A 14660-nucleotide genomic window follows, 5' to 3' on the forward strand; every position below is an offset into this window, starting at 1 on the left:
CACAGAGGCGGGCCCTTGGCGTGCGGTTCTACTTGTCTCTCTCCGCCGATTCCTCACTCCTCAAGCTGCCCGCTTTCTTCCCCAGCGCCGCCTTGAGGATGGACCCGGCAGACCCTCCTGGCGACCCCGCTGCCGGCGACCCCGCCGCTGGAGACACAGACCCCGCTGGCAACTCCACTGGCAGCGAGCGCCGTTGCACAGGTGAGTCTGCGCGCCTACGGCCCTGAGTCCGGCTGGCTGCATTTGGCAGGGCCGGGCGTGGGTGCGCGTGCGGGGTGCGCGTGCAGCGGGGGTGGCGGGGGAGGTCTGTCCGGGTATGGGGTACGTGTGTGCACCAGGTAGGCGCCCTGGGGGAAGGCATCCCGTGCTGTGGCCTTGTGCGAGGCCGCCCCGGGAGCGGGTGCGAGCGTGCAGGCGACACAGCACGGCAGCGCCGCCGTCCTGTCTCGAGGGCTGCAGGTAGGCGCCTCTCTTTGCGCTGGGAAGGGCGCCACCGGCTCTCGAGGATAAGCCACGTGGCCTGGTTGTCCCAGGGCGGGCTGCGTGCTGGCCACCTGCTTGCGGGCTGCCAGGAGGACTGCGGGACTGGACAGACACTCAGGCGTGTGTGGGGGCACTTGGGAAGGACGGCTGTCTCTCTGAGTCCTGGCTCGACACGCACAGTCTCTGGGCTCCACACATGGGCGTCTGATCCGTCTTGCCAAGAAGGAGCGGGGAGGGGACCGGGGCGTGTCTGAAAAGCAGGGGCCCGGGCCAGGCTGCAAGCACAGGAGCCCCAAACCCCGTGGGGTGTTCCTGCCCTGCGCCCAGGGGCGGAAGCGGAAGAGGACAGTGCAGGGCGTTGGCCCCGGGTCCTGACCGGAGATGAGGGGCCTATTTGGGCACGGAAGCTCCTCCGTGGGGAAGGGAGGCATCTTCAGCTTGGTGGCCCTGGATGCGGTCAGCAAAGAGCTGTTTTCTCATTTCCACCCTGAGAGTCCGGCTTGCCTCTTTTGTTCGGGGCAGCCATGGTCTCCAGGTGTTCCCCACGGCAGCCTCCAAACTGGGTCATCAGTTTGGGGGTCACCTCTGCCCATTGAGCCAACCAGAGACAGGAGCGAGGACCCAGGTCCTGGTGGGATAGGGACCCAGGGTCTGGGGGGAGACAGAGACCTGGGGCCTGGGGGACCTGGGGCCTGGGGCAGGGACTCTGGGTCCGGGACAGGGAATCTTCCGGCCCCTCCTTCTCTCAGGGCCTCACCCAGGGGTGGTGTGTCAGGCCCTCCTGTGTCTGCCCATCCCCTTGGGGCGCATGTAGGGTGGGGCCTGCACTGACGGACACCCGGCCATCACACCTGGGCCTCAGTCTGAGGATATGCAGAGCAGCGCCTGCCATCCAGGGTCTTGCAGGCCTCACCCTTGGTCTACTGGAGCTAGCAGAGGGACAGGCCACCCTGAGAACAGACAGCCCCCCTGAATCAGACACAGCTCCCCTCCCCGGATCAGATACACCCCCTCCCAGATCAGACACAGCCCCCCCCCCCATTCAGACAAAATCAAAATGACCTTTCTCTGAGAGCCCAGTGCCAGCATTCCTGGCCTGTGGGATCTGTGAGTGTAAGAAATGACCGGTTTAGGGTAAATTTCTACACAGCCATAAAAAAGGGAACGCCCCTCAAGGACAGGGTTTGCCTTCCTAGCTGTCTTTTCTTCTTAGATGTGCTTTTTAAAAAATTGATTTTCCGCATTTTTTTTTTAATGTTATTTATACTGAGAGAGAGAAAGAGAGAGAGAGCAGGGAAAGGGCAGAGAGAAAATCCCAAGCAGGCTCCGCACTGTCAGCGCAGAGCCCGACGTGGAGCTCGGACGCAGGAACCCTGAGGTCATGACCTGAGCTGAAACCAAGAGTCAGATGTTTAACTCAGGAGCCACCCAGGCACCCAGTTCCACATTGTTTTTACAAGTAGCTGTGCCGTCATTTTAAATCCCTGCTGTTAGTAGGATCTTTTCTTCCAGCAGATTCTCTAATGTGCCCTCGAAGTCCGGTAGTTTCTGTGTGTGGATCACACGCTCACCTGAGTGGACCCATAAGCTGTGTGGTCTTGTCGCAGACAGCGAGAGCCTGCGTCTGTGTGGACGCCCTGGCTCGTCCTGACTTCCACGGCTGTTCGCCGGCCTCGCGCTTAGGGGCCCTGTGCTGAGGACAGGCGAGGTCTGTCTTGGGGGCCCACGGCTTGTTGGAGGCGGCAAGATAACAAGGCCTTCTCGCCCCACTTCCCAGATGGGGACGGCTCCCACCGGAGAGCTCACCCTGCCCGTGGGGTTTGGGTGCCGTTGGGGGCCTCCGAGGGGCTGCCGGGCAGGAGGTGTGGATTTGGGAGCTTTGAGGAATGCCCTTTCTCTTGGCCTGGCGCCTGCCCTCGCGGTGCCCGCTCGGGAGGGGCTGGGCCCACCATCACATCCCAGAGGAGCGTGCAACCTGGGACGGGGGACCGAGAGGGGCAGACAGGTGCACTGGAGAGAGTGGCAGTCCCCAGCTTTGCAGAGGAACCGTGAGCCCCCATCCTGGGAGGTGGGATGTCGCCTGCCGCCAGCACTCACGTGGACATTGCCGCAGAGGGGGCCGGCACCTGCGCCAGGTGGTGTGGTGGGCAGTGAGGGGACGGCTGGCCTCCCAGAGACAGGCCTTTGTGAGGTGCTTCTAGGTCTGCAGATGTGACGGGGCCTGATGCTGTGGCCCTTTCTCAGGGCCGACAGGGTCAGGACAGCCGTCCTGGGGGCGGGGGTGCACACCACGATGACCCGATGGCTTCCAGGCCACCCGAAGAGAGGGCAGGTGTGGTCGGGGTGGCCTGGGCTTGGCGTGGTGGGCACTGGAGCTCTGCAGACCCTGACCCGAGAGCAGTTGTGTATCCAGGTCCCTGACTTCCGAGGAGGACCGAGTGTCCGAGGAGAGGTGGCTTCATGGAGACCGCAGCCCAGCTCAGTCACGCCCAGCTGTGGTTTCTGAACTTCATCTCCCCGACTCCAGCGATAAAAAGCACCCACTTTATTTATTTTATTCCTTAACACCAGCTTCGTGATAGAAAATAGTAGGAGTCTTCCTGGCAGTTGGCATGGCAGCTGAACACGTTTTCTGGAATGCATCTGTTTCTTAAAGCGAAGGCCACTGAGGTAGCTTAGACTCAGTGGCATTTTAGATGAAGCGGCGTCTGTCTGTCCTGTCTGTCCCTGTCCCTGCATCCCTCTTCCTCCTGTCGGCCACCTCACGAGTGGAGGTAGCCGGTAGCTCTTGGTGTCCAGTGGGCACCGGGGAAGCGGGATGGGAGGGGGCAGGGCAGAAGGTGGGCCATCCCGTGCCTCTGCCCGAGCCCCTGGCTGCCTCGTGGCCCCCAGGCACGTGTGTGGGAGGGCTGTGGCCAGGACAGCCAGTGAGGCCCACGTGCCTGGCGGGGAGAAGCAGCCCGGGGTGCAGGGGTGAAGGTCTGGCTCTGGGGATTGAGTGTCTTTTCAGTGTCTTCCCTGCATACAGCCCCCCACCTGCCCCCACCTGCGTGGTCCTGGGATGGGGTCAGGGGCCAGGTATAGGCCGGAGGCCATCTGTCTCGGGTCCCGGATCCAGGCCTGGGGTGGGGAGGTGGAGGTCATGGCAGGCTGTGGGCAGAGGCCCCTCGGCACCAGGCCCCACGTGCCCTCCTAGGCCCCAGCCTCCTGCCTAAATCCCTAGGCCAGGGCAGTGGGGACACAGGCCCCTCCCTGGGTTCTGCAGAGTGACACTGAGCTTGCTTATCTAACCCTTTAGACAGACACCTCCCAAGTCCTCCCTTTCTGTGTCTTTGGATGGGCGTCAGTCTGGGAGCCCCCCGTCAGCCTAGGGGACCTCCCTGACCCCCTGCCTGTATCTTGCCCATAACTCCGCGCCCACCCAGGCCACGCCCTTGCCATGCCTCACCCCACCCAGACCGGCCTCAGGTCCCCTCCAGAGGTCTCCCTGAGGCCACTCTGAGCTGGTGGCCGTGCACGCCTGGCCCTGGCACCGAGGTCACTGTGGAGCACCCATCGAGGCCCAGACCACAGCCGTGAGCATGATCAAATGTGCTCCCTTCCTGGGAGGGACCGATGGTAGCCTCTCAGCCCGTGTGTAGGGTCTAGCTGTGTGGGCCGAGTCGGGGGCCATGTCCAGGGCATAGCTCCCAGTGGGGCCCAGGTCTTAGGTGCTGGGAAAGCAGCTTGGAGCAGGGCTGTGCCCTTAGACAGCCCCCGGTGAGGGCAGGACCAGGCCGGACAGGAGAGCCGTCTTCCGGTTCCTGCAGGGTCCTTCTGATCAGTGGGAATCTTTTATGTGATTGACTTCTTTGGGAGACCTCTCCAGCCCAAGGTCATCAAGATGTTCTCCAGAGGCCCTATTTATCTTTCACGTTCAGATCTACAACTGGGGGATGGATTTTCTGTAGGTGTGAGGCCAGGAGATGCTCCAGGGTCCTCTCAATAGGGTTACCCAGTTCCTGGGGCCACTGTGGTCACACATCGGGTCCCGTGTGTGCCCAGCTCTGACTTGAGGTCTTTACACTGGTCCACACCTGCCCTCTCTGGGCCAGTGCCGCTCGCCTTAGCTAGGGTGCTGCTTGGGGCTGGGTGGGGTCGGAGTCCCGTCTCGCTGTGATTTGGGTGGATGGTTAAGACAGGTGGACACACACACACACACACACACACACACACACACCCAGCCCGCTGTTTGGGCTGGAGCAGAATGGTTAATTGTGGGACAGGTGACAACTTCACATTGTCCATTGTGTGGGATGGCCCTTCTTCAATAGGTCTTTTGATTTTACTTTAATGCTTTATGGCTTTTTCGCATGAATTTCGTTTGTTAGAGTTATCCAAAGAAATCTGAATTTTTTGGGGCGATTGTCACTGTTTCTTTTTTTTTTTTTTAACGTTTATTTATTATTGAGAGAGAGACACAGAGTGTGAGCAGGGGAGGGGTAGGGAGAGGGGGAGACACAGAATCTGAAATAGGCTCCAGGCTCTGAGCTGTCAGCACAGAGCCCGACGCGGGGCCCGAACCCACAAACCCCGAAATCATGACCTGAGCCAAAGTCGGACTTAACCGAGCTTAACTGACTGAGCCACCCAGGAGCACCTTTATTTGAAATTTCTTTTCTTTTTTTTTTTTTAATGTTTATTTATTTTTGAGAGAGAGGCAGAATGTGAGTGGGTTGGGGCAGAGAGAGAGGGAGGCACAGAATCGGAAGCAGGGTCCAGGCTCCAAGCTGTCAGCACAGAGCCCCACGTGGGGCTCAAACTCACAAACCCCGAGATCATGACCCGAGCCGAAGTCGGTCTCCCAACTGACTGAGCCCCCCAGGCGCCCCCGCTGTTTCTGACGCCCATCTCCACTTGCTGGCTTACAGTGGACTTTACTGTGGGCCTGGTGGTGAGGGTCCGTGCAGACACGTGTCCACTGAGGAACCTCTTCAGATTCCTCAGGGCTCTCCACAAAATTATGTTTTCAGTGAGCAGTAGTGTCTTTTCTTGTTGTTGTTTTGCTTTAACTTTTCAAGACTTTATTTTTTCTAGAGCAGTTTTACGGTTACAGCGAAGTCCAGGAGGTTACAGAGATTTCCCATATCCCTGCCCCACACAGCCTCTCGCGTCCCGGCCAGTGTGGTGCCCTCATGAACCCTGCTGACTCGCCGCCATTGCCGAGAGCCCCCGTGGGCACTCGGGCCCTCCTGGCGGTGGTGCTCTGTGGGCTGGGACACGTGCGTGGTGACGCGCGTCCACCGTGACGGCCTCCCGCGGCGTCGCGTCACTGCCCACGTGGCCGTGCCTCTTCCCGAATGTCGCGGGGCTGGGATCCTGCCGCATGTGGCCTGTTCACACGGCCTCCTCCGCTCAGGAGTGTGCGTTTGAGGGCCCTCCGTGTCCTCTCTCGCTTGGCCGCTCATTTCTTCTAGCGCTGAGTCGTATTCCGCTTGTGGACAGACCAGAGTTTGTCAGGGTAGCGTTGACTTTATTGTTTCCTTTCCAAATTCTGTGCCGTCAACTGTTCCTTCGTGTCGTGCTGAGCCGGCAGGGGCCTGCAGGCCGTGCTGAATGGGCAGTGGGTGCCCTCCTGTTGGCCCTGTCGCTGGGGGCCTGCTTTCAGCTTTCAGCATTAAGTTCTATGTTTGCTGAGGGGTTTTGTTTATAAACATCTTTTTTTCTGGGTCATGAAGTTGCCTGTGGTCTAGTTGCAGAGTTGTTTCCTAAATCGTGAATAGAAGTTACTCTTATGAAATGCTTGTTTTACGAAATGTTTCCCCGTGTCCCGTTAACGAGCCACAGTGGTGGACCCTCCATGGGTCGATCAGCCTTGCTTTCTGGAGTGCGCCCAGCGTATCCCTCCTCCCGTGCTGCGCACTGAGTCTAACCACTGTTGCCTTGTCTGGTCCCTGCGTCTGTGTGCTCAGGTGGGCAGCCCTCCAGGGCTGGGCTCAGGTGTCCTCGCCTTTCCTTCCACGTCTGGTCTTCTGCAGGAGCCCGGTGGGTCGCTCTTGTCTCTTTGATTCTTGGGTAGATTTGCGGGTGAGCCACCCATGCTCTTGAGCCCCCTGATTTGACCTATGGAATCTGTTAGTGACCCCCCCTCCACCTCTGAGCCACATGGCCTTGATGGTTCTTGAGGAAAGAACGAGGCGCCCCCTCTGGGCCCTGTGCTCTGCAAGGTTCTGGCGGGGCTAGGGAGGCCAGGGTCAGTGGCAACTGGGTGTCGGCAGCAGAGCTTTTGCACAGAGAAAAAGGGTTTCCGCGGCCTCGTGTGGTGAGGCCGTGGGGAGCCAGGAAGGGCTGAGCAGGGTGGCCCTGCCCTGAGGCCCAGGGCAAGTAGCCGCAGAGGTGGGGAGGGCCCTCCGGAGGCAGCCAGGGGGCGCTGGTGGCTGTGGGTGACTCAGAGGCCGCTTTCTTTCCCAAAGTGGAGAGCAGGCGGCAGCCACCTTCCCAGGCCTTGACCTTAAACCTGGTCTGAGGGCACAGTCCCTTTTCCGGCATGAGGGTAACCCCAACTTCCCCGGGGCCTAGGGTCCCAGTGGGATCCCTGCCCCGGCCAGCAGTCCTGCAGTGGGGCTGGAGACTTGGGCAAGCAAGAGAGGGCCAGGGCTGTGGGTGGGGAGGCTTTGGGGAGCAGCCAGGGGAGGCAGAGGCCGGGACCACTTTAGGGTCTCAGCAGGGGCTGGAGGCCACACTTGGTGGGCAGTGGACAGGCGTGGGCTGTGACATGGCATGGAGGGGTGGGGGCGCGGTGGCCTACCAGGCATGCCCTGATGGTTAGTGCTGTGGGCTTGGCCCTGGGGTCCGATGCCCCTTCCCTGCCCACACAGTGTGGTCAGTCTGAGACCTGCAGCCCACCATTGCTGAAACATGAGGCCTGGGCTGCCCCCAGCTGTGGGCAGAAGCCCATCCCAGTGAGCACTGCAGGATGGCCAGGCTGGCGTCACAGGGAAGGGCAGTGGGGAGCTCTGGCCGGAGTCCACGGGCACTGGCTGGCATCTGCGGGAAGCCCCCAGGCGTTGATCAAAGGTCGGGGGGGGGGGTGTTGGTGGACTCTGCACAGCCCTTGTCTCGTCCCCCCAGGCCAGGACCCACTCCTGTTCCAGCAGGCCCTGCAGACACTGTGGTCCACGCGAGAGCTGCGGCAGGTGAGTGAGCATGGGGGTTGCGGGCCCTCCACTGGCCTCAGTGGGCCGCCCTGTCCGGATGTTCTGGCAGACACGTGGGGGCTGGGGCTTGGGGTGACACCCACTAGACACTGGCAGACACAGACCCCTGGGGCTCAGAGCAGGAGGGAAGGGCCTGCGGCCACCATTCGGCTTCCGCACAGCACAGGGGACCCAGTGGGCCATGACCACCTGTGTGCCGGGTGGGGCCCGGGTACTCACTGGTTCACACTGGCCTCGCCCATGGCCTCCTCTCCCAGGGACAGCCTGTCGTCCAGCAGGAGGCGGTGGGCTTGGCAAGGAGGCTGCTTGGTGGTGGCCTGTGCCTGGAGGGTAGCTTTGTCCCTGGAGTGGGACTGCCTGACCCTCGGGCCTCGTGCCCTGTACTTGGCTCCCCTGGGACAGCAAAAGAGTGAAGTCGCCCTAGTTCCCAGGGAGGACACAGAAGTCACTGCTGTGAAGGCTGGAGGGATGAGGCCCGAGTCTAGTGTCGGTCTTGCCTCCTGCCGCCCAAGGAGGGCCAGGCCTACGGGGGCAGGTGTCCAGAGTAGGCGTGCTGCAGGAAGGGGCCGCAGGCTCGTGCAGGAGCCGTGTCTGTGAGCTGTCCAGGGTTAGGGTGCTCCCGGGCCCGCAGCTTGCTTGGTGATGCGGGGAGGACTTGTCCCTGGCTGATGGGTCAGCCAGACTCCTGGGGCCACCACGTATGTCTGTGTCGGGGGACAGGCCTGGGCTCCTCCACTCCTGAGCCAAGTGCTTAGGCTTCGAGCAGCCAGTTCAAGCTGGACGAATCCGAAGTTCTCGGGCAAGTCAAAAGCTCTCTTCAATTTTGTAACGGTGGCTTCGGGATCAAGACTGAAGCAACATGACCGTGCTGTCTGGTGAACAGATTCTCTAACTCAAGTCGCCCCCGCGTGTCTGGGACGCGTCTCCCCTGGTCACTGTGGCGTTTGTGAGTTTTTGTCTCTGTCTGTTTCTGGTGAACTAACCTCATACAAGGTGTTCCTTCGTTCCTGTCCCTGGAGCGGCTGGCAGAAGACAGGAATTACTTGTTCGTCCAGAGTCTGGGAGAGGGAAGAGTGCAGAGTCCTCCCCAGGGGGTCTTGGGCAGGGGGCGGGGAGGCAGGGGACCCAGGCCTGTTCAGAGTTTCGCTTCTGGTTTATTTCCCCAGGAAGCTTCCGTTTCTTCTGTGTCATCATGGCTGCTGGCCAGGCTTTCCGAGGGGCGCAGTGCAAGCCCCCAGCTCGAGCTGTAGCGCTGCCCCCGGGGCTCCGCTTTCGGTGTCTTCGCTGTGGCCAGCGTGTGGGCGTGGCTGGTGCCGCCGGGCACCACCGCTGGTCGGACACCGTCCTTACTCTCCAGTCCTTCTTTCCCAGGCGCTCGCCCACAGCGGTGCGTTTCCCTCCAAGTTCCCTTGGTCACGAGTTTTGAGGTGGAGAAACCCGTTGTCCCTCTTCCCTGTTTTCTGATTTTCATTATGTTGTCTCATTCGGCCAGCAGGTTACTTGTTTCCAAGCAAACACGGGTGTGTGTTTTACCTTTTGTTACCCGTTTCTGTCTGTGAAGGGTCACGTCCGTGAATTTTCATTTTTGGTGCCAGCGAGGCCTGCTGTGCATGTGCCAGGGAACTGCGTCGGCTCCCAAAGCCCCTGGCTGGAGGGACACGTGCTGTCCCCTGGCTGACCGCAGGGAAGTTTCAGGGTCCCCGACAGAACAGCACAGGGAAACTGGGGGTTGGGCTTGGAGAACCGCGTGAGGGTTTGTGGCACAAAGAGGAAGGGGGCAGGCTGGTGTGGACTGGGGCCTGGGGCGGGGGACGCACAGTGGGGTTGGGATGCCCTCAGAGCCCCCTGAGTTGGGACGGCAGGAGAGATGGCCAGCACAGGAGGGGTGAGCAAACTGGAAGGACGGTACTCCTTGGAGCAGGGCCCCCAGGCAGCAGGCACCTGGGAGCTTGTGAGAAACTCAAGTTCTCGGGCAGCCCTGCCCGTTTGAACAGGTCCGTAGGGGCTCTGGCGCCGCTCCAGCCCCAGGACCATGTGGGCACAGAAGCCGGTGACGACGGGGCACAGGCCCCTGCCGGGTGGCAGCGGTCAGGGGGCAGGAGGGAAGGAGACCCGGGACCCAGGCCGAGGAGGGACCAGCACAGGAGCAGGGCCTTGGGGCCTACGCTTAGATCCTCTAGGACGAGGGGCGGCAGATGGCCCATGGGTGCTGGACCTAGTACCTGCGGGGCACCCTGGAGGCCACAGGGGCCAGAGGGGCGGGAAGGGCTCTCAGACCCCAGCCTGGGGGGTGTCCTCCTGTCCCTGTTCTCAGACCTTTCACTGTGGTGTTGTGGCCGTCACTCACGGTGACTGTTCCCTGTGTGCTTTGTGGGGTTTCACGTGGGCTCATCTTACTGAAGCTTCTTCCCCTGGTGGCGAAGGCCCAAGTATGTCTGCGAAGTAGTTAAGGAGCGGTGGTGTTTTTTCCTGCCAGCTCCTGCCGGGTGTCACCAATGCGGGTCCTTGCGACGTGGAGGCCCATGTGTTGGAGGGGCTTCCTGGGACTCCTGGAGCCCAGGCAGCCCACCGAACCGGGATTGGCCCACCCTTTCCCTGTGGCACCCCGTGGAGGGTGCTGACCGCACAGCCCTGGGCCCTCAGAGGCCTCCTTTCCCACAGACGCCTCTCCTTTCCTGGGCGTCTGCAGAGAGAGACTTGCCTGGCTTCCTGAGTTCACCCAAACGCTTGAGGGGAAAGTCTGCATTTCATTTTTGGTAAGCAAGTCAGATTGCTCAAGTCCTGTGGTCTTAAAATTACATTCAAACCAAGTGGGTGTTTGCTCTAAGTGTCCTGGGGAAGCATCGTCCACGCCGTGGATGCCAGGGCTGTGGCCCACGCCCCGGTTCTGCACCCTGCCTGCTGCCCACTGCTCTGTGGGTGGGCCCCTTGACCTGTGGGCTGTTGGGTGCCGTCTGAGCACAGCAGAGGCACATGTGTGGGAGAAGGCACGCACAGACAACGTGGGTGACTCTCGGAGCTCCAGACATAAGAGGTGCCTCGCAAGGAGAGGGTTCTGGCCCAGCCTGGCCCCGAGATGCTCTCAGGGCAGAAGCGTGGGAAGGGCCGTGGGGCCAACAGCAGAGGGGGTCTGTGCCTCCCTGGTGACTTCCCCTCCACTGTTGCTTAGTCACTGGCAGTGGAGGAGTCTGTGGACCAAGTTTGATCAGCAGAACCCTGGGGAGGTCACTGGGGGCTTCCAGAAGGCCTCCTCTCTCCAGGGGAGATGCCAGAGTGCAGCAAGGAGGTGCCTGGGCCCTCACTGGTGACACAGCATAAATGAGGCCTGTAGCCCCCGGTGGGGCTTGGTACCTGGGCAGGTGAGTGTCACCTCCACAGTGCTCCAGGGCACTTTTCTTTTTCTTTTTTTTTTTTTTTTTTGTTTAAATTTTTTAAACGTTTATTTATTTTTGAGACAGAGAGAGACAGAGCATGAACAGGGGAGGGGCAGAAAGAGAGGGAGACACAGAATCTGAAACAGGCTCCAGGCTCTGAGCTGTCAGCACAGAGCCCGACACGGGGCTCGAACTCACGGACCGTGAGATCATGACCTGAGCTGAAGTCAGACGCTTAACTGACCGAGCCACCCAGGCGCCCCTCCCAGGCACTTTTCACGGGAAGGGACAGAGCCAACTCCCAGACACGGAGGGCAGAGTCCTTGGCCCAGGGTGCCAACAATGGGCAGCGGCCATCGTGGAAGGACATGCCCGCTCACTCCCCTTCGGCTGGCTACCACGAGGTTCCACCACAAAGAGCAGCTGGGTGAGCCCGAAGGAGGGAGCCGGCCCCGACAGTGGACTACGGAGCAACCCTACTGGGAAGGGGTCTGTGAAACCTACCGGGGCTGGGCAGCCACACCTGGCTGGAAGGGTGGTGGTGCCCTTGGAAGAGTCTTCCTTTTCGTGGCGCCTGGTCAGCAGGCACCCAGCTCAGAGCTGGAAGGTCGGGCCTGCGCCTGGTTCCTCCTTCCGGCCCCCTGCCCTGCCCCGGGGCTGGCCGCCGCACACCCTCTGTCCGGCTGGTGGCAAGGGGCCAGGCAGGTAGAGACTGCCCAGCGGAGAAAGGAGACGAGGCGTTTACCTGAGCTCACCTTGCGAGCAGAAGAGCTGACTGGCTGGCGACTGTAAGCCCAGGCCCCGGCCGCACGGCCTCCCTGCTTTGCTCTGGGAGCCTCTCGGAGCTGTTCTTCGGGGGCCCTGAATGGGCACCACACGTGAACAAGTTAGGACCAAAATCCAGGGCCGCATCCTTCTAGATCTTTCCTTCCATGAGCAAGAAAGTGGCGGTGGTTTGGCCTCAGCTGTCTTCTTTCACACGTTCCTGGAGGGTGGGGGACAGTGGCCCCTGCGGGTGCCCCCAGGCTCCTTGAGACGGGCGTGTGGCCCGCGCATCCCAGAGAGTGGCAGTATTTCAGGCTGTCCTCAGGGTGCTCTCTGTGTGCAGGTCTGCAAGGACAGCCGGGGCCTCACCTCCAGGCTGCTTACGAGTAGCCTCAGGTGTCCGGGTGTCTGTTTCCTGAGCTCACGGCCGAGACCCTGACCCTGCAGCTCTGCCTGGAGGGGGGCCCGAGACAGGCCTCTGTAGTTGCAGCAAGTTCTTGACTGCAGGGTGTCTCATGACTGAACGGCCGAGCCAGGCAGAGTGGAGAGCCAGGGCTGGGTGCAGTGTGGCCCTCACCCGACACCCCACTTGCTTAAAAGTCCATCAGGAACCACTGTTCTCCTGAAGACACATTTGGGAGAGAACAGCACATGTGTTCCTGGTGTTTCTCTTTTCAGCTCATACGTGTTTCCAAGCCTTTGGCAGTGCAAGAGGTAGAAAAGTGAATCAAAGACCTTTTCCAGTTTGGCTTTTTCTCTTCTTTCTTCTGTTTCCTGTTGCTTGCTGGCCCCGCCAGGGAGTCACTGTGTCTGAAGGACCGGTGCCAGGTCCTCGGCGTGCCGCACGAGTAGTTGGGGCGAAGCCGAATGAACGGAGCCTCTCAGATGGGTCCCGCCGCCCTTGGCCTGACTCGGGGAACATGCCCTCTGTCTTTACGGGACCGTCGGTGTGGACGGTGGCTGCCACCCAGGGCCAGGGGCATGGCGGGTCAGAACAGGACCCCGAGGATGGGAGGATAGTGCTGACCAGCCCCAGTCCCCACTCTGAGCAGACCACATGCTGGGCCGTGCAGGTGGGGGCAGGGTTTACCAGGAGGATTTGAGCTCAACAAAGAGACAGTGAGGTGCCGTGTCTCCGCAGCTCCGGGAAGAGGCCTGGCGGGGGTTTGCTGCCCTGGATGACCCACTGACCGGACTCCTGGACATGCTGGAAGGCAGCCAGGCCTGGCAGCGGAAGGGCCCCTCCCTGGAGGCCTGGGTAGTCTGTGAGCTGCACCGCTGGCTGCAGGCACGGCCACTCCCTGCGCCGGCCCGGGTGAGCCCTGCCCACGGCCCCACCAGCCTCGCCCCTTCCACCCCCTCCATAGCTCTCGGCCTGGTGGGCTCCATGCCTGCCTGACCTGGCCCGCTGAGCTCGTTCACCCCTGGTGGGCAGGGGCCGCTGCCTTCGGACTGACTGTGCTCCCGGGTCTGTGGGCTTGACTCTCAGCTTCCCCACAGTCACACATCTCCCTCGTCTGTGCTCCTGTCCCCCAGGCCTTGCCTGCCTGGACTGTCCACCGTAGGCACAGGGTTGAGGTGCTGGACTTCTACCCCGGCACCATGCTCCAGCTGCAGCCCCCCACTCCCCGGCTGAGGCTGGCTCTCTGGTCTCCCAGCACAGCTCAAGGCTGCAACAGCTACAGGCCCGTGCAGTCAGGGTCCTCGCCAGGAGCCCCCCTAGTCTCGTGGAGCCACTGGTCAGCATCTTCCAGCTGCAGGACGCAGACCGGAGCCCCCTGCTGACTCACATCCACCAGCTCCACCAGGAGGGCAAGTTCAAAGAAGTGAGTGTGACCCCCATGTACACCGGGGCTGGCAGGGAGGGGCTCAGGGGCCAGGTCTGCACGTGGGGTCAGTGGAGCAGGCAAGAGCTGGGCTGAGGGGGCTCACAGGGTCCACCCTGGGAGTGTCCTCTCCACCCCTCCACTATGGGAGTGCTGCAACGGGGACTCTGGGTCTGGAGCAGAGGGTCTCAGGGATCAGCCACCCCAGGAGCCCAGCTCGGGGCTGTGCCATGCACTGGGGTCCTAGGAGCCCCTCACACTCACCAAGCTGGAAAAGAGTCTGGGAGCAGCACCCCCCCCCCCACGCCTGGCTCTCTGGTGCAGCACCTGGGGTCCTTCCTCCTGGGTGTTCACTGGGTCCTCAAATGTGGTCAGCAGCCCAAGGACACCCTGGCTTTGGCCTGGAAGCCCTGTGGCAGAACTGCTTACCTGAGCCGCTGCTGTCCAGTCTCACATGTCAATTCCCAGAAACACTCGGGGGGGCTAAGAAGATCAGGGGTGCGGGCGTCCCTCTGCCCACACTTGCCACCCCTCGAGCCTCGATCAGACAGCTGGACCTCCCACACCCTCCCAGCCCAGAGCCTCCCAAGCGGGGAGCTTTGCCAGGGAGCACCCACATGACCCCACAGGGTTCCCCCTTCTCCCTCCTGCCTCTGCCCAGGCCCACTCGCAAGGTCTCTTGGCCTCAGTGTGGTGTGGCCTGGGGACCAACAGCCCAGTTCCCTCTGGGCCCAGCCGCTTCCAGCTGCTGGCTTTGTATCCTTGTCGGGGGTCCTGCAGCCACACCCACACCAGGCCTGGAGACTGGCCGATTTGCCCCTATTCTAACAGCAGGGTCTGGAAGAGCCCCCTGAGAGCCCTCATGCTGTGTCTGCCACCTCCTTGCACCTGTCAAGGGGCCTGCCCTGGAGTGAAGGGGCCTCGCTCTGGGTGGCACAACTCCTGCTATTTGTCGTTCTGTTGGACCAGGTCCCCGCAGCGGTGGTGCCCCTGTGAAGGTCAGACACCCCGAGGGT

At 61.5% G+C, this 14660-nt stretch overlaps 1 protein-coding gene across 8 annotated transcripts in view; it reads left to right on the forward strand.

Moving 5' to 3' along the window:
- The window catches only part of EXD3 (exonuclease 3'-5' domain containing 3), a 78690-nt gene that overhangs the window by 18722 nt on the left and 45308 nt on the right, over positions 1 to 14660 (forward strand). For 5 of the 8 annotated variants that reach the window (XM_023243120.2, XM_023243121.2, XM_045043853.1 and 2 more), the window contains 4 exons: positions 86 to 201; positions 7594 to 7658; positions 12960 to 13133; positions 13477 to 13644. In XM_023243120.2, the coding sequence (XP_023098888.2) occupies positions 99 to 201; positions 7594 to 7658; positions 12960 to 13133; positions 13477 to 13644 (510 nt within the window). In that variant the 5' untranslated portion in view covers positions 86 to 98. Of the gene's footprint in view, positions 1 to 85; positions 202 to 7593; positions 7659 to 8399; positions 8626 to 9505; positions 10436 to 12959; positions 13134 to 13476; positions 13645 to 14660 lie in introns of those variants that run through there. The other 3 variants (XM_045043854.1, XM_023243117.2, XM_023243124.2) reach the window with 3 other exon arrangements.

This window comes from Felis catus, chromosome D4, assembly GCF_018350175.1.
Source record: "Felis catus isolate Fca126 chromosome D4, F.catus_Fca126_mat1.0, whole genome shotgun sequence".
NCBI lineage: Eukaryota > Metazoa > Chordata > Mammalia > Carnivora > Felidae > Felis > Felis catus.